Source organism: Ursus americanus, chromosome 21, assembly GCF_024610735.1.
Source record: "Ursus americanus isolate L20-20 chromosome 21, mUrsAme1.1.p, whole genome shotgun sequence".
Lineage (NCBI taxonomy): Eukaryota > Metazoa > Chordata > Mammalia > Carnivora > Ursidae > Ursus > Ursus americanus.
In genome coordinates, this window is record NC_142147.1 from 50,797,177 (window position 1) to 50,817,561 (window position 20,385).

Sequence of the window (20,385 nt, forward strand, 5' to 3'; positions counted from 1 at the left end):
GATGTTTAAAGAGGGACATTGGAACCCCGCGAGCCTGAATTGTCGGCAGGGCCCGCCAGAGCCTCGGGGAGGGCCGGAACCAGAGAGGCGCACACATACCTAGGGACGTGCCAACTAGGCCACGCCAGCCTCTCCACTGTTGCCTGATGAGCTCGGGCTAGGTGGTGCTCACAAAGCATCCGAAAATGGCCTGCCAGTTATCATGTGGGTTTGTATGTATGCCTTTTCCCGGGGGTAAGTGGTAGCTTTCGTCACCTCTGCAAAGCGCATCGTTGTCCTTAAAGAAGCAGGGTATCCTAGGCAAGAATGTGGCCCCAATAGACAATGCAGAAGAGACTAAGGCCTCCTGCTAGGGCAGTGTTGACAGGGGGCGACATTGGCATGGCACTCCACTGACTCGCCAGAGTGCCTCACCTCTCTGGCTGGGGTTAGGTGGAGAGGTCAGACCTCGTCTGGAAAGCGATAGAACCTGCCCCCCCTTCCCTTCCTGTCCAGTAGGGGTTGGGCCTCTGGTGAGCAGAGGTCCTGAGGCTAGAGGGAGTGAACCTGCAGCACAATACAGCGGAGCCATGCTTATTCCCAGGGCGGAAGGTTGAACGCAGGCCAAGGATTCTGTGATAATGAAACCCGGAAAGGGATATTTAGCTAATCATTGTTCTAATCTGGAATACAGAGGGACATTCATGGTTCTGGGGCAGGAGGAGAACAGTGGGGCCTCCGTCCCTGCTACAGAGCACTTAGTGTACTCCAAACGCCGTCTGTCTTCTGGGTGCAGACTGGTTCCTAAAGGCCTCTCGGAAGTAGCTCTGTGATCACCCCCATTCTACAGCTGAGAAGACAGAGGCGCTTGCCCAACGGCACTTGACTGAGGGCTGCAAAGCGATGGCTGCCAGGGGCCATCATCTACCCTTGAACCAGGAAGTGGGTTCTGGGGTGGGTGTGAGGGGAGCCATTTGGGACCAAGGGTCCAGAGATTCTGTCCGAACGTAGCAGACGTGGGGGTAGGAGGAATAGATCTTTGATGGTGACAGAAGTGCAGATCAAAGTTCTGAGGCATGGGGACTGAGGCCAAGACTTCTGGCCTGCTGCGCTGACTAGGTGTTGGGGTTCAGCAACGCCTGTTAGGCTTAGAAGATGGGCGAGGGGTGGTCTCCCAGTCTGGTGCCAGCCTTCCAGGTTAGCAAATAGACTGCAGAATTGGGGGTCCTGGGTGAAATATGGGGGAATCCAAGGGTTCCCAGACAAGCCAGTTAGCAACTATTTGGGGGTGGCCTTAAGATGACCCACACACACTTCAGCCCTTCCCAGGAGAAAGGCTCAGATGCAATGTGTCTACATTGGCCACAAGTTGGATTAAGGGTTTGGACTCAGATATCAGCCCAATTGGGAACTTTCTGGAAATGAGAACTTGCCAGCCAGCTGCTTGGACGCCATTCCGCCCACCTGTCCCTTCTCCCTCCTGTAGCTAAAAGGTTTTTCTCAATATATATTGGAGGTGGGAGGGGGTAGGCAGGGGTTGTAGCAGCGGCCTTTTTCCAAGATCCTGGAGCCTTCTGGAACAGCACTATCCAATAAATTTAAAAAGCCGCATGTAGCTTCTGGCTACCTTACTGAACAGTGCAGTTCTAGAACTTTCCAGCAAAGAAGAAAAAAATTTTTTTAGATGTTAAACCCCATCCCAGCAAAATGCCCACCCAAATACAAACGGGCAGAATGGCCCCTGTTGGAAGGTGAAGCAGGGGTCTAGACACCTGGCTTGGCTCCTCTGGTCCCAGCCCACTCCCCCCCCCACCAAGGAAAGTTCTAGATCCAATGGTGGTAGGTGGAGTGAGGCTTTTACCTGTGTGCGCCCTGAGTTCACCCACCGCCCCGGAGCCCTTTTCCCTTTTCAAAAAGCACTTTCTGACATTGGCAGTGACGTTTATTTCCCTGGGGGTGGAGAGGGGAGTTATATACAGCAGTGACCCGGATGCCCGGGAGCCCCTCACCCCAACAAGGGGCTTGGGTGGGGAAGGGAGGTGTTGGCAGAAGGCACACAGTGGCGATGTCCTGGAGGAGGCCAGGAATTCTGGATGGGGGTGTAGTGTATCCTGGGAGACCCAGATGGGGAAACAGCCTTGGTGAGGGCAGCTGGTCCCGAGAGCTCGAGCCCGAGCTCCTCTCGTACCCCCCGGGCTACAGGAGGACGCAGGGACAGCCTCCGTCTTTCTTCCTGGGGGCACTGGGTGGGCTGGGCGGCAGCTCTTGTTCCTGATACTTCCTGTGGGAGGAAGCTGCTGAGTTTGGGTCATAGGGGCTGGGGACAAGGACACCGGGAAGGGCACACTGCTCACCTGACGGCCCGCACCAGCTGCTCGAAGGCCTCATCCACATTGAGGCGCAATTTGGCCGAGGCCTCGAAGTAGGCCACATGGTGGGAGGCGCCAAAGGCAGAGGCTTCAGATCGGGGCACCTGGGAGGGGGCCAGTGGGAGGAGTCAGGTGTCTGCACTCAGGGTGGGACCCAACCGTGGGAGGGAGGCAGACACACTATATACTCTGATGGGGGTGACATAGTGTGGGGGTAAAGGGAAGGGGAAAAATTGCAAGGAGATCATGGGGAACATGCCAAGAGGGCTCGGCACCATTAAGTAAGGAATCAGTTAAGGAATCATTAAGTAAGGAATTCATAGACGTTTGCCTTTCTGAACATCAGATGACTGAGTTCCTCCTGCAGAAAAGTCAGGGTGTTCCCTGCAGGGGCCTGAGCAAAGCTTGGAAGGCTGGAAACCCCCAAAGGCTTAATCTGAAAGTTGAGTTCTGTGTGGAAATCACAGAGTGTCTGTGTGTAGGAAGTGGTGAGAGCAGAGAAAGGGACAAGACATGGTTGGGAATCAAGTGCAAGAGCTGGAGTCCTTTGGGGGGGGGGTGCGGGGAGCCACGCGAGGGCTGTGAGCAGGGAAGGGGCAGGGGCAGTGGGGGGCCTAGTGGGAGGTTGACTGGAGGTGGGGATGGAGCAGAGTTGGGGCTGGTTGACCTGGATCCAGATGGGCGCAGGTGCCCTTGGTCCTATCCAGCCATCTCCTCTGCAAAGTCTTATGTGCAACGCTGGGAACTCAGAAGATCCAATTTGGGGGCAATACATCTAGTGATGTGTGTGACAACGGAGGGAGCGGGACCAGGGGAGTCCAAGGAGGATGCTGATGTGAGGAGATGCACCAAAAAGAGCCTCCCAGGCTGAGATCGGGGGGAGGAGGTGCGGGGGTGGGGGCGGGGGTGTCCAGACCTGGCGCTGTGTCTCCAGATCTGCCTTGTTCCCAACCAACACGATGGGAAAATCGTCTCGGTCCTTGACTCGGAGGATCTGCGTGAAAAGCTTGCCCACCTCATTGAAACTGCAGACGAAGCCAGAGGTGTGAGGTCTAGCCAGCCACTGGGCCCCAGTCCGCCCCAGTCCCCTCCACTCCTCTCACCTCTGCCGGTCGTTAATGGCAAACACCAGCAGGAAGCCGTGGCCAGCACGCATGTACTGCTCCCGCATGGCTCCGAACTCCTCCTGGCCTGCTGTGTCCAGGACTGCAGACAGGGGGAGAGGGGCCGCCGTGGGGATGAGGCTCTCCCCCCGCCCCCCGCCAGCTGCCCCCGGGAGCCCTCAGCCCCACCACCATCCCCCCATCCACTCTCTGCCGTCCTCACTGTCCAGCCGGGCTGGGACACCATCCACAGTGCAGATCTTCGTATAGGAGTCTTCGATGGTGGGGTCGTAGTCAGACACAAAGTAGGACTGGTGGGACAGGGAGAAGACACCGTTACCATGGTTCCTGCCGTGCCCCAGGAGAGATGATGTAGTCCTGCCCCTGGCTTCTGCCTCCCCCCCCCCGCCTTCTTTCTGGGTCTCTTCCCCTCTCTGGGGGTCTCTGTCCCTTCCTCCCACCCTACCTAGTCTCCTTTCTCTGAGTCTCTCCTGGTCCTCTCTCTTTCTGGTATAAAGTACGTCTCCCACGTGCTGATTGCGTCCTGGCTGTGCGGCATTAAACAAATCACTTCCCCTCTCTGAACCTCAATTTCCTCATTTGGAAAATAAGGATAAAAATAGGAGTACACTTAATCCAGCGTTTGTGAGATTGGGGGAAAATCCCTGTTAAGCATTTAATGTATGGCTTGGATATAGTAGGTGCTCAGTTATTGGGAATTACTAATGTCCAGAATTTCTGCCTGTCTGTATCTCTCCCTCCTCCTCCTCTGCCCTCTTTTTTGCTCCTTCTCCTTCCTCCTCCTCTCCCCCCTCCTTCTCAGGCAGCTTCTAGTGTCTCCTCCCAGGGGAAGGTCCCAGTCCCAATCCAGCAGCAGAGAAGCTGCCCCGCCCGCGGGCTGGGCCCCTCCCTTCCTGCCTGGGTCAGGCCAGCCTCCAGCCAGGCCTTTGGCCAGCTTTGGGTCTGTCCCTGGGTGCAAGGGGCCCAGGGCTGGGGCCTTTTTCTATATAGGCAGGGGCTCCCATGCAGGCACTGGCTGGGGTCTCTAGAGGGGCCCGGGGCCCAGGACCCTCTGCAGTAGCATCTCAGAAGCAGATACCTTTCTAAGGTTTCTCTAAGGTGGGAGAGTTTCCCTTGAGAACGGGCTGGAGGTTTCCCAGGCAGGGGTGGATTTTCAAGAGAGAAGGGGTGATCTGGTAGCTGGGAGTCTGAGAGCTGCATCCCATCTGTTAGGGGAGGGGTGCTCGGTGAGGGCTTGTCCTGAAGGGAGGGTGCAGGGACCACGCCATTGGGGGGATTACGGGCGTGTGTTTAGAACACATCTGGAGAAGTTTGGCATGAGAGCTGGGGAGAGAGCCCCGGGTGCACATTTGGGAGCTTTGTCATGGAATACAGGTACATGTTTAGGGAGTCTCAGACACCCTGAGATGCATTTATAGGGTCAGAGAAACTCCTAAGGAGCAGGTCTCAGTGGGTGTCAAGAATCTGGGGGCTTCTTCATGGAGGTGATTTGGGGGCTAGCCAAGGTTTCTAAGAGGGGTCAAGGAGTTAGAGTGGAAGAAAACTCAACATGGAGGAATGGGTGGTTTTCCCTGGGGGAGGGTGGAGGTCTGGGTCTGGTAGGATGGGGGATCCCCAGGACAGGAGGTGTGGTCTTAAGAATTCTCTGGAATGGCCAAGGGGCAGGATCTTTCCGAAATTTCTTGGGTCTGAGGGTGCCTCTCTCAGGACCAGATGGTACTGGATAGGCCCCAAGCAAAGTCTGGGCACAATTTCTAGATTCTGGGGGAACTAAGTATCTAGACTAGGGTCATCTCCCAGTTAGGCTTTGGGTGGCTTAGAGTCCCGGGAAGCTGGGACTTGGGATCTAGGGGAGATGGGGCTCAGGGTAGAGGGAAGTGACACCTGGGGGGTGGGGGCCTATGAGAGTGCTTAGGGTCTAAATGGGGTGACTTCTGGATTTGGGGTGCTCCTAGGAGGTGCTCAGGGTCAAGTCAGCAGGGAAGCGGGATCTTGGGTACTGGGAGGAGGGACGGTGGGTCTCAGGATGCGAGTATAGGTCCCTTGTGTAGGGGTGGAGGCCCTGGAGGGAGGAGCTCAGGGTTACAATCTGAGGGGATTTTTGAAGGTTAGCGGTCTCATAGGAGGGTCTCAGTGATGGATCGAGGGGAAATCGGGGTCTCAGGGATCTCCCGAAGGGCTCAGTTCTAGGTCCCGGGGGCACCCCCCCGGGTGAGGGCCCACTACCTGGATGAACTGGATGGTCAGCGCGCTCTTGCCCACGCCGCCGCCGCCCACGACCACCAACTTGTGTGTCTCGCTGGGTGGGGGGTCCCCGGGCCCCGGCCCCCCGCCCCGGGGCCGCCCCCGCCCTGTCCCGGACGCCGCCCCGCTGCTCATGTCGCCACCGCTGCTGCCGCCGCTGCTACCGCCTTGGGGGGAGCCGGGCGGGGCCTAGGGGCGGGCCACGCTAATAAGGCTACTGCATAATCATGAGCTCCGGAGAGAAGGACTGGAGTCTCGGAACACTTAGGAGGCAAGGGCAGGGAAAAGGAGGAGCTATGCTAATAAGGGAAGGGGAAAAGCTTTCGTTGTGAAGGGGAATTCCGAATGGGGCGGGAATATGCTAATATCAGGACTATGCTCACCCCGAGCAGCGCCACGCGCTCTCGGCGGCGGGCCGCCTGTGGGCGGGGCTATGCTAATAAGAGCTCTCACTCTGTCCGCAGACGGGTCGGGAAAATCGTTCGGGGAGGTGCTATGCAAATGAGGATCCCGGAGACACCGCTTTTCAGGGCACCATGCCCGGGGCCTCGTTTTAGTAGGCGGGGCTCGTCGACTCGCGCGCGGCCGTATATAGGCGCGCTCCGGGGAAGGAGCAGGTTTTGAGGGGAAGCTCCACCTCCGTCCTGGGATCCTAGCCAAACTTCCGACCCGGGCGTCTAGGCTGGACGCTGGAGTCTCCGCCCGCTAAGGGACCCAGGCTTCCGGTTCCCGGAGTCCCAGCCAAGCGGAAGACAGACTGGGAGGGGAGATGGGGCCCTGGAGGGGGACAGCGGGGTAACGGGACAGGGAGGGGCCGTGAGATCACTGCATTCCTAATCCCTGAGCCAGCTCGCCCAAACCGGGGTGGCTGGGTTATGAAAGGCCTAGGGCCAGGATTTCTGAGTCTTGAAGGAGGAGGAAGCTGAGGGCCCAGACTCCGGGGTCTCTCAGAATGGAGGCCTGAACTCCTGGGTCCCGGGGAGGAGGGGATCAGGGAGTCTTTCCACTAGGTTCCGTAAAGGAGGGAGCTGGGGGCCTGGACTCTTGGGTCCAGGGTTAGTGGAGCCGGGGAGTCAGAAATCTCGAGTCTGAAAGAATTCGGACTAGGAACCCGAACACTTGTGTCTGTGTGAAGTACGAGCCTGAGACAAGGAATGGTCTGAGGAAGGAAGGGCATGAGGGCCCGACTCCTGGTTGTGAGGAAGGAGGGGTCGAACTCCCAAGTCCCAGGGAGGAGGAAAATGGGAGTCCGGACTCTTGCTGAGTGAGAGGATATCGGAATTTGGACTTTTCCATCCTAAATGAGGAGAAGGTTGTAGGGTCGGGCTCCTTCGTTCTAAATTTAGAGGGGATTTAGGAGACCGGGATATTCTGGGATCCCCAGAAGGTGGACGGCGCAACTCCCAGCCAGCCCAGCTTTTTTTCTAACGCCCACTTTTCGGAACTACAACTCCCTTGCAGCGGCCCTGCTCAGTGCTCTACGTCACTTCCTGTTCTGTAGCTCTTTCCGCGCGCGCGCAGGGCACCGTGTGGGCCTTGTCGCGGGCTACCGCAACCCCGCCCACTTCACCTCTCACCTCCTTGCTGTCCCCGCGCGACGGAGGCGACGCGCGGACTACGCCTCCCGGCGTCCGTCGCGCGCGCCCCAGCCTGTGTGCCCCATTGGCTTCTGGGAAACTGAGTCCGGAGCCTTCCCACCAGCCTTCACGGCACCGTGCTCGGTACTTGAAGTCCCGGCAAGCTCGGCGGCGTTTTAGCTCCGCCCCTCTCCTCCCTCTGCTCGCGAGCCCCCCCAGCCCGCCCCGCCCCGCGCCGGGGCCGGAGCCGCAGCCCGAGCGGCGGGGTAAGATGGCGGCGGCAGTCTGGGCCGCGGGGCTCGGGCCTATCGGGGTGGGCGGGGCGGAGTCGGGTCGCTAGTTGTCCCGGGGTCCTCCCCACACGCCGCGGGGCCTGGAGGACTTAGCGGGGCGGCCTCGGGCCCGGCAGCGGCGGCGGAACCTGGTGCCGAGCGGGGGGCCTTCTGAAGGCCCCGGGACGCGTCTGTGGGTTCCGGGGGGCATCTACGGGGCGTCCCCGTGAGGACTGGGGACGTCCACCGGGCTGGACCGGGACTGGAACCTGCTCTCCATCACATAGCTGGCCTGGGTCATTTCTGTAGGCACTGTTGATCGTCTTTATGGGCTGACCCGAGGTTAGGGTCTGTTTATAGGGTTCTGGGGCCATCTTGAGATCTTGAGATATGTCCCAGGGTGAAGGAGGTCTGCAAGAGCTGAGGAGTATCTGCAGAGCCATCTATAGCACCCGGGGTATGTCTGTTAGGGTTGGGAGTGTCTACATGGGCTGACTTGAGGATGCGGCTCACCTACATGGGTCTGGGGCCAGTTAGCGGGCCTGGAAGAACTGTTCCAGGGCTAGGAAGTCTTTTAGGGCCACCCAGAGGGGTGGGATATGCCCACCAAGAGAGGGAAGCAAATACTGAGGTGTGCTGTGAGGCCTGGATGGGTCTCTAACGTCTGAAGAGTGCCTAATCTGGGTGACAGGAGGCTGGGGGCAGTTAGAAGGACCTGGAACCATCTAGGTGGCTTTCAGTGTGACTGCAAGAGTGCAGTCTTTATGCCTGAAGCAAATTCGAATGCCTTTTGGGGCTGGATAATCGTGTGGAGAACAAGACAAAGGAGAGTATTGGAAAATTTGCCCAGTTCAAATGTACTTGCACTTTATAATGTAATTCAAATGAAAAAATATTTTTAAATTCTGCCTTGCCCTGGAGCTATAGAGATTAGAATTAGTCCACGTTAGTGTGGGGGAAGTCTGTAGGATCATCTAGATTCATTTAGTGCAATGCTCTTCGAACTCTTTTGACCTTGATCTACAGTAAGAAGTACATTTTTTATTGAGACCCATTGCATCCTGACATATGTATTTAATACCAAAGTCGCATTAATTAATATTTCCACTTACTATCAGTGATGCACTGTGAAGAATTTTCTACTGCGTTCAATTTATTTTTTTTTAAATAACAAGCTATATGTGAACCACTATACTGCTATCAGACTGTAGTTTGGGAAACACTGATCTAGAGGGACCTAGCAATGTCTGCAGAATGTCTTTTCATGTTGAAAAGATCTAAGGAGCCATGGGTGTGTCTGCAAAGCCCAGGGCATGTCTAAATGGGCAAGGGAGCATCTTCATACGCCACAGAGGGCTTGCAGATCTGTGTGTCTGGATCTTGATTGGGCTTCGGTTATGTGACAGTCACTGTTCAGCGTAGCATGTGCTTCCCCCAGAGGTGCTGGAGAGCAGCTCCGGGGCTGGGAACTGTCCACCGGGGTTTATAGGCAGGACATGTTAGTGGGAGTTAGGGAAGGAACCACAGGCTCATTGCTGGGAGCTTTGGCGTAGCTTGGATGTGTGTGGTAGGAGAGAGACCAGGACCTGGGTGTTTGCTTTGCAGGTATGCAGTTGGAAGAGTGGCAGAGAAAGGCTAATAATGCTAAGTATTGTTACTTTGTATAGAGCGCTATGCTGACTCTGGGGCAGAAGTCAGTCCGCTTTCAATTCTCACAGCCCTTCTTGGAGGTGGATATTCCTATTGTGCTTATTTCCAGATAAGCACAACAAGTTGGGGGATGGTAGGGGGTGGTGGTGGTTACGGTTTCAAAGTTTTCTGGGTACTCTGAGACTGGATATTGTTTTCCAAGTAGCAGATTTGATGGTTCCAGGGAAGTCTGCAACTGAGATAGTCATGCTTTCTGAAGCCCTTATCCAGACACCCACCAATGTGAAGGATAATCTCTCAACTTTAGTGTGATCTAAGAATTTCTGTGAGGTCTCGAAAGCTTGAGCCATGCTTTCATCCAATGGCCAGATAGGCCATAGGTGGGTGCCCTCTGTGGGGTCGGGTGGACAGCATGCCTTTCTGAAAGCAGTGTTTTCAGTTCGGTACTGGTTTTGTACATCGCTCTATTGTAGTTCCATCTTTTGCATATAAATACAATTTTTTTGGTTCCGTGCCATTGAGGAGAATTGATGCTGTAGGAAGTTGTGTGGTATTTGAGGTACACCCAGCCCACTGGCACATATCTCAGTTTGGGAAAGGAGGGTTTACGAGACTATGAGACACGGTATTTGAAATCACAACTCAACCGAAACAAAATCTTGGCGTTGGGTTGGCTCTTAGGAGGGTGGGCAGTGAGGTCTTAAGGCTTGGCCATGGGGGAAGCTGTGGGCACTCGGGAGTGCTGTGTTGAAACGGGAGGCTGGGAAGGCCTCCCTTCCACAAAGGAGGCAGCTAAGGTCCAGGCAAGGGAAGAGAGCACACTCTGGTCCCTCCGATGGCTGCCCCGGGCCTGGGCTTCGCCCAAGGACTGGAGTGCGGTGGTAGAGGGAAGGGATACCAGAGAGGATGCTGGTCAAAGCGATGTTGGAGGCCCTTGAGGTCTTTGCGTCCATCTCCTGCTTCCGCGCCCCAGTCTCCACTCCAAACTCTCACCCCCTCAACTGCCAGGTGACCATGGAGGAAGAAGATGAGTCTCGAGGGAAGACAGAGGAGTCGGGCGAGGATCGGGGCGATGGTCCACCGGACAGAGACCCCACGCTTTCTCCTTCTGCCTTTATCCTGGTAAGGCTGCTAGACATCTGGGGCCAAGGGAGGCATGGGCTGCAAGTTCAGATCTCAGGGCCCAACTCCTGGGTCCTGGGGGGAGGAGGGGCTGGGGGCCTGGATTCTTGGCTCCTCTGAAGGGTTCGAGTTTGGTTATAGGGGTGTCTGGAATGGCTGTCTCCCCGGAGCAGAGCTTGTGACCATTTGCACGAGTCCCCTGACTGCACTTTCTTTCCACCCCCTTCACCCTCCACCTTTTCTCTAGCGGGCCATTCAGCAGGCTGTGGGAAGTTCCCTGCAGGGGGATCTGCCAAATGATAAAGGTATGACGGGTTCTGGTTCCTCTTAGCCTCCTGTCCCATCTCTGTGTTCTTTATCCTAATTTCATTCATAACCACTTTCCTGAGGCCTCCTGGGTACCACCCTCGTGCTGGCACAGGGAGCCAAAAGATGGGTCAGGCCCCATGGCTGCCTCAGAGGGGCTCCCAGTCTGGTGGAGGGGAGACACCGTCACCGCGCAGAAGTAGCCCGAGGCACTGTGAGAGGGCAGGAGGCCTGGTTAAGCAAGTGTTGGGGGAGACGGGTTTCTGGGAAGGCTTCCTAGAGGGGGAGACAGGTGAACTGGGTCTCTAAGGATGTATTAGAGATGACCGGTAAAGAGGAAAGCCTGGAAGGCAGAGGCACCCAGCAGGCGCATGGCACCGGCACATTGCAGGACTGAGTCCTGGTTCTTTGGGGGGCTGGTGGGCACAGGGGTGTGAGCAGGAGGCAAGGCAGGAGAGCTCCGTGGGGACTGGGTCACAGCAAGGCTCTAATGCCACACTGACTTGTCTGGACATCATCCTGAGGGCAGCTAGGAAGACAGAGGGGTGAGAGTGTTGGCACCTCAGAATGGTGTTGGGGATGTCCTTCTAGGACCGAAGTTGGGACGTAGGGAATGGAGGCAGAAAGAGCAGGCAGGCGCTTGCTTCCCTTGTCAACAGCCAGGGCAGGCTCCTCTTTCCTCTGCCCCAGAGTCTCTGTGTCTAGTCCCCTGTTTCCAATCCCCGACGCAAATCTCTCTCCAGATGGCTCCCGGTGTCACGGCCTTCGATGGAGGCGCTGCCGGAGCCCACGGTCAGAGCCCCGTTCCCAGGAGTCAGGGGGGACTGACACGGCTACTGTGAGTAAGAGCAGGGGGCTGGGGGCCCAGACTCTGGGGGCTGGGGGAGCTAGGTCCCTGGGGTTTGGATCCTGGAGTTGGGTTTGGGAACCCAGACTCCTGGGGCTGGAGTTGGTCAGCAGCGGTGTCGGAGGGCCTGGGGACGTCATCTGTGGGGGTGGGCCTTGGATCCCGGAGGCAAATCAGGTTGAAGGAATTGGTTGGATCCTGCATTTTCTTGGGGTTTCAGACGTTTGGGTTCCTGAGAGTTTAGAGGCTGGGGAAATGGGATTTGTGGGTCCTCACATGAACAGGGACAGGTTGGAGCCCCTCCTGGCCTATTGCAGGTGTTGGACATGGCCGCAGACAGCTTCCTCGCGGGGCTGGTGAGTGTTCTGGATCCCCCAGATACCTGGGTTCCCAGCCACCTGGACCTGCGGCCTGGCGAGTGAGTAGTTGGGCAGCTGGAGCGGGAGAGGCCTTTGGTGTGGGAGCTGGAAGCTTCCCTCAGGCTCACTCACCCCCTTCTGCCCTGCAGAAGCGAGGACATGCTGGAGCTGGTGGCCGAGGTCCGAATCGGGGACAGGGATCCGATCCCTCTGCCCGTGCCTAGCCTGCTGCCCCGTCTCAGGGCCTGGAGGACAGGCAAAACGGGTATGTGGGGCCAGGGTGGAGCTGCGCAGGCGGCCTCAGAGTTGTGCGGGAGTCAGCTGTCGTTGGTAGTAATAGTAGCGATCGTGTCATTTAGACAAAACCTTTAAGCCTTTGCCTGTTAGTAAAGGCTGTGCGTACGGACAGACCTACGTAAAGCAAACACCGATATGATCCCTAGCACGAGGGAGTCGTTAGCACGTGCGAGGCACTCAGTGTCCGGGGCTCCACGTGGCAGAGGAACTGCAGTGGGAATTCATCTCCCTGGGAGCCGGGGACTCTTAGCTCTTAGTTTCTGATTCAGTGGCTCGGGGGTGGAGCCTGGGAACTTGCATTTCTAACCAGTTTGTCGGAGATGCCGCTGCTGCAGGCCCCCGGGACCCTGGTGGGAACCCCAGGTTTAGCCTTCCCTTCTGCGTGTACGTCCACAGTTGGGGCGAGAGGAGAGGAAGGCTCAGTCAGCTCAGGTGCGGCACGGGGGCAGCTAGGCGTACTGTTCTGCAGCTGGCTGTGGCTCCCCAGTTTATATTTCCCTTGACCTTTTTTTTACAGCCGTGGATTGACTTGTGCGTTTGGCTCAGGGAACATTGTACCTAGGACACACCACACTCTCGGGGGGCCCACAAGAATATTTTCATTTCTTTTCAAATTAGAAGCCATAGAGGATAGATAAACAAAAGGGCATGGCAGTGTCGTAATAAAACTTTATTGATAAAAAACAGATGGCCTTGGGGATTTGGCCCCAGGCCTTCAGTGATATAGATACATCTGGAACCTAAGAGTTGTCCTGCGGGGGAGGGGGGTGCTGGGGTTATGTTTTATTTTCTTACTACAGGTGGTTTTCTTCGTGTCTTTGGAAACTATTAAGAACTTAGGGGAAAAAAACTGATCCGTAATCCTGTGTCATTTAAAAATTATGTAAAGAAGCGGCTGTCTTGCAGTTCCAGACTGCTCCAGCCTGTTTTATCCTCTGGTGGTGGTAATGATTCATAAGCAGGAGAGCAAGAGCTCATGCTCGCTGAATCCTTGTGCCGGGTGCAGTCTAGTTCGTTCCACACAGCTGCTTGTCTGGTCCCCTCGTCCTCGTGAGGTGTGAATGTTATCATCACCATCTTTCTCTGCTTTTGTTTCTTTTCTTTCTTCCTTTCTCTTTTTTTCTTAGATTTATTTATTTATTTATTTTAGAGGGGTGGGGAGGGGCAGAGGGAGAGAGAGAATCTCAAGCAGGCTCCCCACCGAGCGTGGAGCCCGATGAGGGCCACGAGCTCATGATCCTGAGATCATGACCTGAGCCGAAATCAGGAGTTGGAGGCTGAACTGCGCCACCCAGGTGTCCCTTCCTGCTTTGTCTTCTTCCATAGCCCTCAGCAGCGGGTGGGCTTTCTGTGTGGCTCATTGAGATTTCTCTCCCCGCTCGATGTGAGCTCCTTGAAGGCAGGGACTTTGTCTTTTGTGTTCACTGTTCTATTTCTAGTACCCCAGACCGCGCTTGGCGCAAGATGGGCGATCAGTAAAAACGTCCTGAATGAATGAGTGAACCCCCATTGTAGAGATGAGGAAATCAAGGCAGGCAGCGGTTGAGATCCTTATCCTTGGTCACGTCACGGGTGAGGGCTTAGAGCCTGGGATCGGGTTGAGAGGTCGCTCTGGGACTGTGCTCTTAAGCCCCTGCTTTCCTGGCACTGTCCCCCTGACCGTGCTGGCATCCTGGCCGTTGCAGGGTCCCTATAGATGTGGTTGAGAGGGGGACCTCGGCACCCAGTGTGTGTGTCCAGAGGTGCAGCCCTGGTCCGTTGTCGCCATGTGTGGGATTTATGGCCCTGAGACCAGGTCCTCAGAAAGCACGGTCTCGGGAGGGCAGAGGAGGTAACGCAGGAAAGCACGGTGTCCGGCCGGCAGGAGGGGGCGGATGCTGGTTGTCCCTGTCGCCTGCCACTGGTGTTTCTGAGTCCTGAGCACATGCAGGCCCTTGAATGGGGCTCGTCACAGTGTGACGTATGTGGGGTGAGGACTCAGGCAGTCAGGGCTCCCCAGCTCTGCCATTTCCTGGCTCTCGAGAGGGAGTTTCACCTTTGCAGCCGCACACGGTTCCCTCCATAAAACAGGATAAATTTCCACCAGAGGCAGCCAGAGCGGCGGGCCGGAGCTTGGCCTCGCAGGAGGTCTTGGGTTCAAATCCCGGCTGCCCCGCTCTGGCCCGTGTCTTCTGTGGTAACACGGGTTGGAGGGGTATCGGGCGCTGCAGGCCAGTGGGTGTCTCAGGATACAGGAGCACAGGCTCGGTGGCCACATTGACTGAGTTGGCACCCCAGCTTCTCCCCGCTGTGGGCCCTTTGGGAAGATACTGCAGCTCCCTGAGCCTCAGTGTCCTCCGGTAAGGACGCAGTACCTGCAGTGAGGAGTTGTAGGAACGTGCTGTGAGCCAAGCTAAGTGCTCAGAGCTGTGCCTGCTGGTGCAGCGAGGGCCGCCGGAGGGGGGCAGTGGCTGGGGTGCCGTCCTGCCTGCGGGCCCCCATGCAGGACACCGGGAGGAGGGTGTGCACCTGACCGTGGTTCTCCGTCTCCACCATTTCTTTGCAGTTTCTCCACAGCCCCACTCTTCTCGACCCTCCTGTGCCCGCCACCTCCTCACCTTGGGCACCGGAGACGGGGGTCCGGCCCCACCCCCTGCCCCCTCCTCTGCGTCCTCCTCCCCCTCCCCCTCCCCCTCATCCTCCTCCCCTTCCCCTCCCCCACCTCCACCACCCCCAGCACCCCCAGCCCCACCTGCCCCGCGATTCGACATCTACGACCCCTTCCACCCCACCGACGAGGCCTATTCCCCGCCGCCTGCTCCGGAGCAGAAGTACGACCCTTTCGAGCCCACTGGCTCCAACCCCAGCTCCTCAGCGGGGACCCCTTCGCCTGAGGAAGAAGAGGAGGAGGAGGAGGAAGAGGAGGAGGAAGAGGAAGAAGAGGAAGAAGAGGAGGAGGAAGGCTTGTCTCAGAGCATCAGCCGCATCTCCGAGACCCTGGCGGGTATCTATGATGACAACAGCCTGAGCCAGGACTTCCCAGGTGACGAGAGCCCCCGCCCGGACCCCCAGCCCCCACAGCCAACGCCAGCCCCTGGAACACCGCCCCAGGTGGACTCCACCCGGGTGGACGGAGCCACCCGCCGGCGTGTCTTCGTGGTGGGGACCGAGGCAGAGGCCTGTCGGGAAGGCAAGGTCTCGGTGGAGGTGGTGACAGCTGGTGGAGCCGCCATCCCGCCAACCCTGCTGCCACCGGGCGACTCAGAGATTGAGGAGGGCGAGATCGTCCAGCCTGAGGAGGAGCCCAGGGTAGCGGTCTCCCTCTTTCGGGCCAGCGGCGGCCGGGCGGCCCGCCCTGCTCCTGCAGCCGCGGCGCCCCCCGCGGCCCAGCCCCCGCCGCCGCCGCCCGCTCCCCGGGCCCCAGAGGGGGATGACTTCTTGTCTCTGCACGCCGAGTCAGACGGCGAGAGTGCCCTGCAGGTGGACCTAGGGGAGCCGGCCCCCGCCCCGCCGGCCGCTGACACGCGCTGGGGCGGCCTGGACCTGCGCCGCAAGATCTTGACCCAGCGGCGGGAGCGCTACCGCCAGCGCTCGCCCTCCCCGGCCACCGCTGCCGCCGCCTCCGCCGCCCCCGCGGGCCCCCCCACCCGCAAGAAGTCGAGGCGGGAGCGCAAGCGGAGCGGCGGCGAGGCCAAGGAGGCCGCCTCGTCCTCGTCGGGCGCGCCGCCGGCCCCACCGGCCCCGGCCTCCCCCTGGGACTCCAAGAAGCACCGCTCCCGGGACCGCAAGCCGGGCTCGCACGCCTCGTCGTCGGCCCGACGCCGCTCGCGGTCCCGCTCTGCCCGCCGCCGCTCACGCAGCACTGACCGCCGCCGCGGGGGCAGCCGCAGGTCTCGGTCCCGGGAGAAGCGGCGGCGGCGGCGGCGCTCGGCCTCCCCGCCCCCGGCCACCTCCTCCTCGTCGTCCTCGAGGCGCGAGCGGCACCGCGGCAAGCACCGAGACGGCGGCGGCAGCAAGAAGAAGAAGAAGCGGTCGCGGTCCCGGGGCGAAAAGCGGTCTGGGGACAGCGAGAAGGCCCCGGTGCCCACCCAGCCGCCCTCTGGCTCCAGCTCCTTGGGCGGGGAGCGCGACAGCCGCCGCCGGGGGGCTGTGCCACCCTCCATCCAGGACCTCACGGACCACGATCTCTTCGCCATCAAGCGGACCATCACCGTGGGCCGGCCTGACAAGTCCGATCCCCGAGGCCCCTCACCGGCCCCGGCCTCGTCGCCCAAGCGTGAGGTCCTGTACGACTCAGAGGGACTGAGCGCCGAGGAGCGGGGTGGCAAGAGCAGCGAGAAGGACCGGCGCCGCTCTGGGGCTGCCTCCTCCTCCTCTTCCTCCCGGGAGAAGGGATCACGGCGGAAGGCGCTGGATGGGGGGGATCGGGACCGGGACAGGGACAGAGATAGGGACAGGGACAGGTCATCCAAGAAGGCTCGGCCCCCCAAGGAGTCAGCGCCCTCCTCGGGCCCCCCGCCAAAGCCACCGGTCAGCAGCGGCTCGGGCTCGTCCTCCTCCTCGTGCTCCTCTTCCTCCCGGAAGGTGAAGCTGCAGTCCAAGGTGGCAGTGCTGATCCGCGAAGGTGTCAGCAGTACCACGCCAGCCAAGGAGGCCGCTTCGGCCGGCCTCGGCTCCATCGGGGTCAAGTTCAGCCGCGACCGGGAGAGCCGCTCCCCCTTCCTCAAGCCCGATGAGCGGGCCCCTGCAGAGGTGGCCAAAGCAGCTCCGGGCAGCACCAAGCCCAAAAAGACCAAGGTCAAGGCCAAGGCTGGGGCCAAGAAAGCCAAGGGGACCAAGGGAAAGACCAAGCCATCCAAGACCAGGAAAAAGATCCGCAGCGGGGGCAGCAGCGGGGGCAGTGGCGGCCCTGTGACGCTGAAGAAGTCCAAGGCGGACAGCTGCAGCCAGGCAGCGGGGGCCAAGGGGGTGGAGGAGACTTCCTGGTCCGGGGAAGAGCGGGCAGCCAAGGCCCCCAGCACCCCGCCCCCTAAGGCAGCCCCTCCGCCCCCCGCGCTCACACCGGACTCACAGACCGTGGATAGCAGCTGCAAGACACCCGAGGTCTCCTTCCTTCCTGAAGAGGCCGCCGAGGAGGCTGGGGTCCGAGGTGGGGCAGAGGAGGAGGAGGAGGAAGAAGAGGAGGAGGAGGAGGAGGAGGAGGAGGAGGAGCAGCAGCCTGCCACCACCACAGCCACCAGCACGGCTGCAGCTGCCCCAAGCGCTGCCCCTAGTGCGGGGTCCACAGCCGGTGACTCGGGGGCAGAAGATGGGCCAGCCACCCGTGTCTCCCAGCTGCCCACGCTGCCCCCGCCCATGCCCTGGAACCTGCCTGCTGGTGTGGACTGCACCACCAGCGGCGTCCTGGCCTGTGAGTGTGCTGGGTGGGGGGGCAGGGCAGGCTGGGGCAGACAGAAAGGATGAGGTCATAGGGGGACAGACTTGGAAGCAGTGGGGATGCCTTGGAAGGGGGAGGTACATGGTGTCCGAGACCGTGAGGGGCTTGGGTGGGTGAAGGCTTGATCGGGGTCTGTCCAGAAGGCTCACCCGTGTCTGGGTGTGCTGGAAGAGGGCGGGCAGATGAGCACCGGGGCGGCTAGCCCAGCACAGACTGGAGGGGTGGGCGGTGTCCTGGGGACTGCCTGCAGGCAGACTAGGATAGGTGTGGTGGAGGGACCAGAAAGAAGAGGGTGAGCAGGGAGCAGTGTCCCTTGGGGGATGGCAGTAGGCCACGGGGGCTTGAGACGGAATGTCACCTCTGCCACCACCTTGTCCCTGAGCGACCTGGCCATATTGGCCTCTGACCACACACGTACCTTAAGTCCTAAGCATGGGGCGGGGGGGGCAGTGCAGTGTGATTCTCTCAGTGGCCGAGGCCCCCTTTTCCCAGCTCTGAGCCCGAGACCCGTGGCCTCTCTAGGGCCCCAGGGTGGGAGATGGCAGCAGGTGGCCAGGTGACGCTCACTGGCCCCTCCCGTGTCAACTCCTGATCTCCTTGTCCTCAACTGTCCGCCTCTTGCAGTGACTGCACTTCTCTTCAAGATGGAAGAAGCCAATCTGGCAAGCCGAGCAAAGGCCCAGGAGCTGATCCAGGCCACCAACCAGGTGGGCTCCCCTGGGGAGGAGTCCCCACGGTCCCTTCTCTGTCCCCTGATTCCGGTTAGGAGAGGAACTGTAATTCCCAGCAGGCCTTGGGACAAGGAAGGGATTGGCCAGAAGAGGAGCCTCTGGCCCCTGGGACTATTGGGAAACCGGGGCGGGAATAATGGGGGTGCGTGGTCCCTCTTCCCCTCCCCCTCCCTTTGTTCATCCCCTCTCCGACCTCTTCCCACAGATCCTCAGCCACCGAAAGCCACCCTCGAGTCTGGGGGTGACACCAGCCCCTGTGCCCACCTCTCTGGGTCTGCCCCCTGGCCCCTCCAGCTACCTGCTCCCTGGCAGCCTGCCCCTGGGGGGCTGCGGCTCAACTCCTCCCACCCCCACTGGGCTGGCTACAGCATCCGACAAGCGAGAGGGCAGCAGTAGCTCCGAGGGACGTGGGGACACAGACAAGGTGAGCTGGGCTTGGGGGAGGTGGGTGGCAGCTTTGCAGAGAACGGGAACAGATGCTGAGACACAGGGTCCCGAGGAGGACAGGAGACTGATGCCAACAGGCGGGAACTCAGATCAAACCAAAGTCATTAAGTTGTAAGGAAATCAGCTTTCCCTCAAACGGACGAGTGGGAGATGGGCGTTGGGCAGATTTTTTTTTTTAATTATGCGCGCATAGGGAGGGAGAGGGAGGTACAGAAGCGGACGGCGTAAACACACCCACGTGCCGACACGCGTCCGGACGACTGTGTGCTTCGTGGTTACTCATACCCCTCCCTCCGCGTCGTCTTGTGTAAGAGAGAAGGTGGCTTACAGAAGGAACATCGGGCGTCTGGTCTGGGGCAGGAGGAGGAGTGGTTGCCGGGCAGATCCGGACAGGTTTCCCACCAGCTCCGTCTGGCTCCTGCTCGTGGGCCTCAGGGCGATTTTCCTTTTGGTCACGTTTGCCTGTTGCCCCGTCCTGGTCCAGCAGCCCGTTGCCCGCCTCTTACTTCATGTACATTTTGTGCGGGCAGTGGCCGTGTGGATCCTGGTCCAGGGCCACCAGGGACGGCCCAGGGTCCAGCCGAGCGGATGCTCAGGTGACCGTCGGAGGCCCAGCCTGGCCTGCGGTCTGGGGTGACTGCGGCAAGGGGAGCGTAGGGCAGAGGTGGAGCGGGCAGGCGGGGGAGGGGAGGCCAGGGCTCTGCAGGAACTCATCTGGCCTCTGCTGTCCCTTCCTCCCGCCCCGTCACCACCTCTGCCAGTATCTGAAGAAGCTGCACACTCAGGAGCGGGCAGTGGAGGAGGTGAAGCTGGCCATCAAGCCGTACTATCAGAAGAAGGACATCACCAAGGAGGAGTACAAGGACATCCTGCGCAAGGCTGTCCACAAGGTGGGGCCTGGAGGGGAACAGGGACGCAGAGGCGGGGCAGAGGGTGAGAAGGAGAGACGGACTCGCACAGACGGATGTACACGGATGGGGACCCGGGAGTGGTGGGTCTGTCTGGAAGGTGAGGAGGGTGACGGGATTTGCTCAAGCCCCCCTGGGCCCATCCTGCTGGCATCAGGGGTACAAGTAGGGGTGTTGGCCTGGAATCGGGGGCAGCAGCTCCCGTCCTAGTTCCCACCTGTGCCCAGCAGTCCAGGTGGAGGGGACCCTGGGGGGCTGGCAGTGACGGCAGCTGCCCCTCACCCCCTAGATCTGCCACAGCAAAAGCGGGGAGATCAACCCAGTGAAGGTGAGCAACTTGGTGCGGGCCTACGTCCAACGCTACCGCTACTTTCGCAAGCACGGCCGCAAGCCAGGCGACCCCCCAGGGCCCCCACGGCCGCCCAAGGAGCCCGGGCCCCCTGACAAGGGTGGCCCAGGCCTGCCCTTGCCCCCTCTCTGAGCCCCTCAGCCACCCCTTCCCTCCTTCGCCTCTTTGGAATTCTGGACGTATTTATGGCTCCACCTCCCCACTTCCCTCCCCCCGTCAGTGGGGTGATTGGGGGAGGGTTGCTGCGGGGAAGAGGAGAGCCCCCTGCCCTACCCCGCCCTGTTCCCCTTGCCCCCAAGCCTGTTCCCATCGCCCCTCCCTTCTGTTTGTGCCCCTTCCCCAATTTCATTAAAGATTTCATGAAATGTTAGCCCCGAGCCCCATGAAT

General features: G+C 59.6%; 2 protein-coding genes across 4 annotated transcripts; one reads left to right on the top strand and one right to left on the bottom strand.

Moving 5' to 3' along the window:
- Positions 1 to 1,899: 1,899 nt before the first annotated feature.
- On the bottom strand, positions 1,900 to 5,899 carry RRAS (RAS related). Its single transcript, XM_045772126.2, has 6 exons — positions 5,699 to 5,899; positions 3,675 to 3,762; positions 3,452 to 3,554; positions 3,265 to 3,373; positions 2,334 to 2,452; positions 1,900 to 2,260 (listed from the first exon to the last, which is right to left on the bottom strand). Exons 1-6 carry the CDS (start codon positions 5,849 to 5,851, stop codon positions 2,176 to 2,178), a joined length of 657 nt encoding a protein of 218 aa, XP_045628082.1. The 5' UTR covers positions 5,852 to 5,899; the 3' UTR covers positions 1,900 to 2,175.
- Positions 5,900 to 7,410: 1,511 nt separating this feature from the next.
- On the top strand, positions 7,411 to 20,367 carry SCAF1 (SR-related CTD associated factor 1). Of its 3 annotated transcripts, none has more exons than XM_045772111.2 (11): positions 7,411 to 7,559; positions 10,224 to 10,337; positions 10,585 to 10,642; positions 11,387 to 11,481; positions 11,808 to 11,908; positions 11,999 to 12,114; positions 14,692 to 17,535; positions 18,187 to 18,269; positions 18,499 to 18,717; positions 19,502 to 19,630; positions 19,938 to 20,367. In XM_045772111.2, exons 2-11 carry the CDS (start codon positions 10,230 to 10,232, stop codon positions 20,127 to 20,129), a joined length of 3,945 nt encoding a protein of 1,314 aa, XP_045628067.2. In that variant the 5' UTR covers positions 7,411 to 7,559; positions 10,224 to 10,229; the 3' UTR covers positions 20,130 to 20,367. The 3 variants fall into 3 exon arrangements, with proteins under 3 accessions (XP_045628067.2, XP_045628069.2, XP_045628068.2); XM_045772113.2 differs by lacking the exon at positions 7,411 to 7,559 and adding an exon at positions 7,588 to 7,870; XM_045772112.2 differs by lacking the exon at positions 7,411 to 7,559 and adding an exon at positions 7,884 to 8,022.
- The last annotated feature ends 18 nt before the right edge of the window (positions 20,368 to 20,385 follow it).

What these genes read in the sequence shown, in the direction of transcription:
- SCAF1 (XM_045772111.2), top strand. Translation starts at nt 10,230, where the DNA reads ATGGAGGAAGAAGATGAGTCTCGAGGGAAGACAGAGGAGTCGGGCGAG. An exon ending in GGGGGACTGACACGGCTACT is followed by an intron (nt 11,482 to 11,807) that starts GTGAGTAAGAGC and finishes GGCCTATTGCAG; the next exon opens with GTGTTGGACATGGCCGCAGA. An exon ending in TGATCCAGGCCACCAACCAG is followed by an intron (nt 18,270 to 18,498) that starts GTGGGCTCCCCT and finishes CTCTTCCCACAG; the next exon opens with ATCCTCAGCCACCGAAAGCC.
- RRAS (XM_045772126.2), bottom strand. Translation starts at nt 5,851, where the DNA reads ATGAGCAGCGGGGCGGCGTCCGGGACAGGGCGGGGGCGGCCCCGGGGC. An exon ending in TGACCATCCAGTTCATCCAG is followed by an intron (nt 3,763 to 5,698) that starts GTAGTGGGCCCT and finishes CTGTCCCACCAG; the next exon opens with TCCTACTTTGTGTCTGACTA. An exon ending in TGTCCCAGCCCGGCTGGACA is followed by an intron (nt 3,555 to 3,674) that starts GTGAGGACGGCA and finishes CCCTGTCTGCAG; the next exon opens with TCCTGGACACAGCAGGCCAG.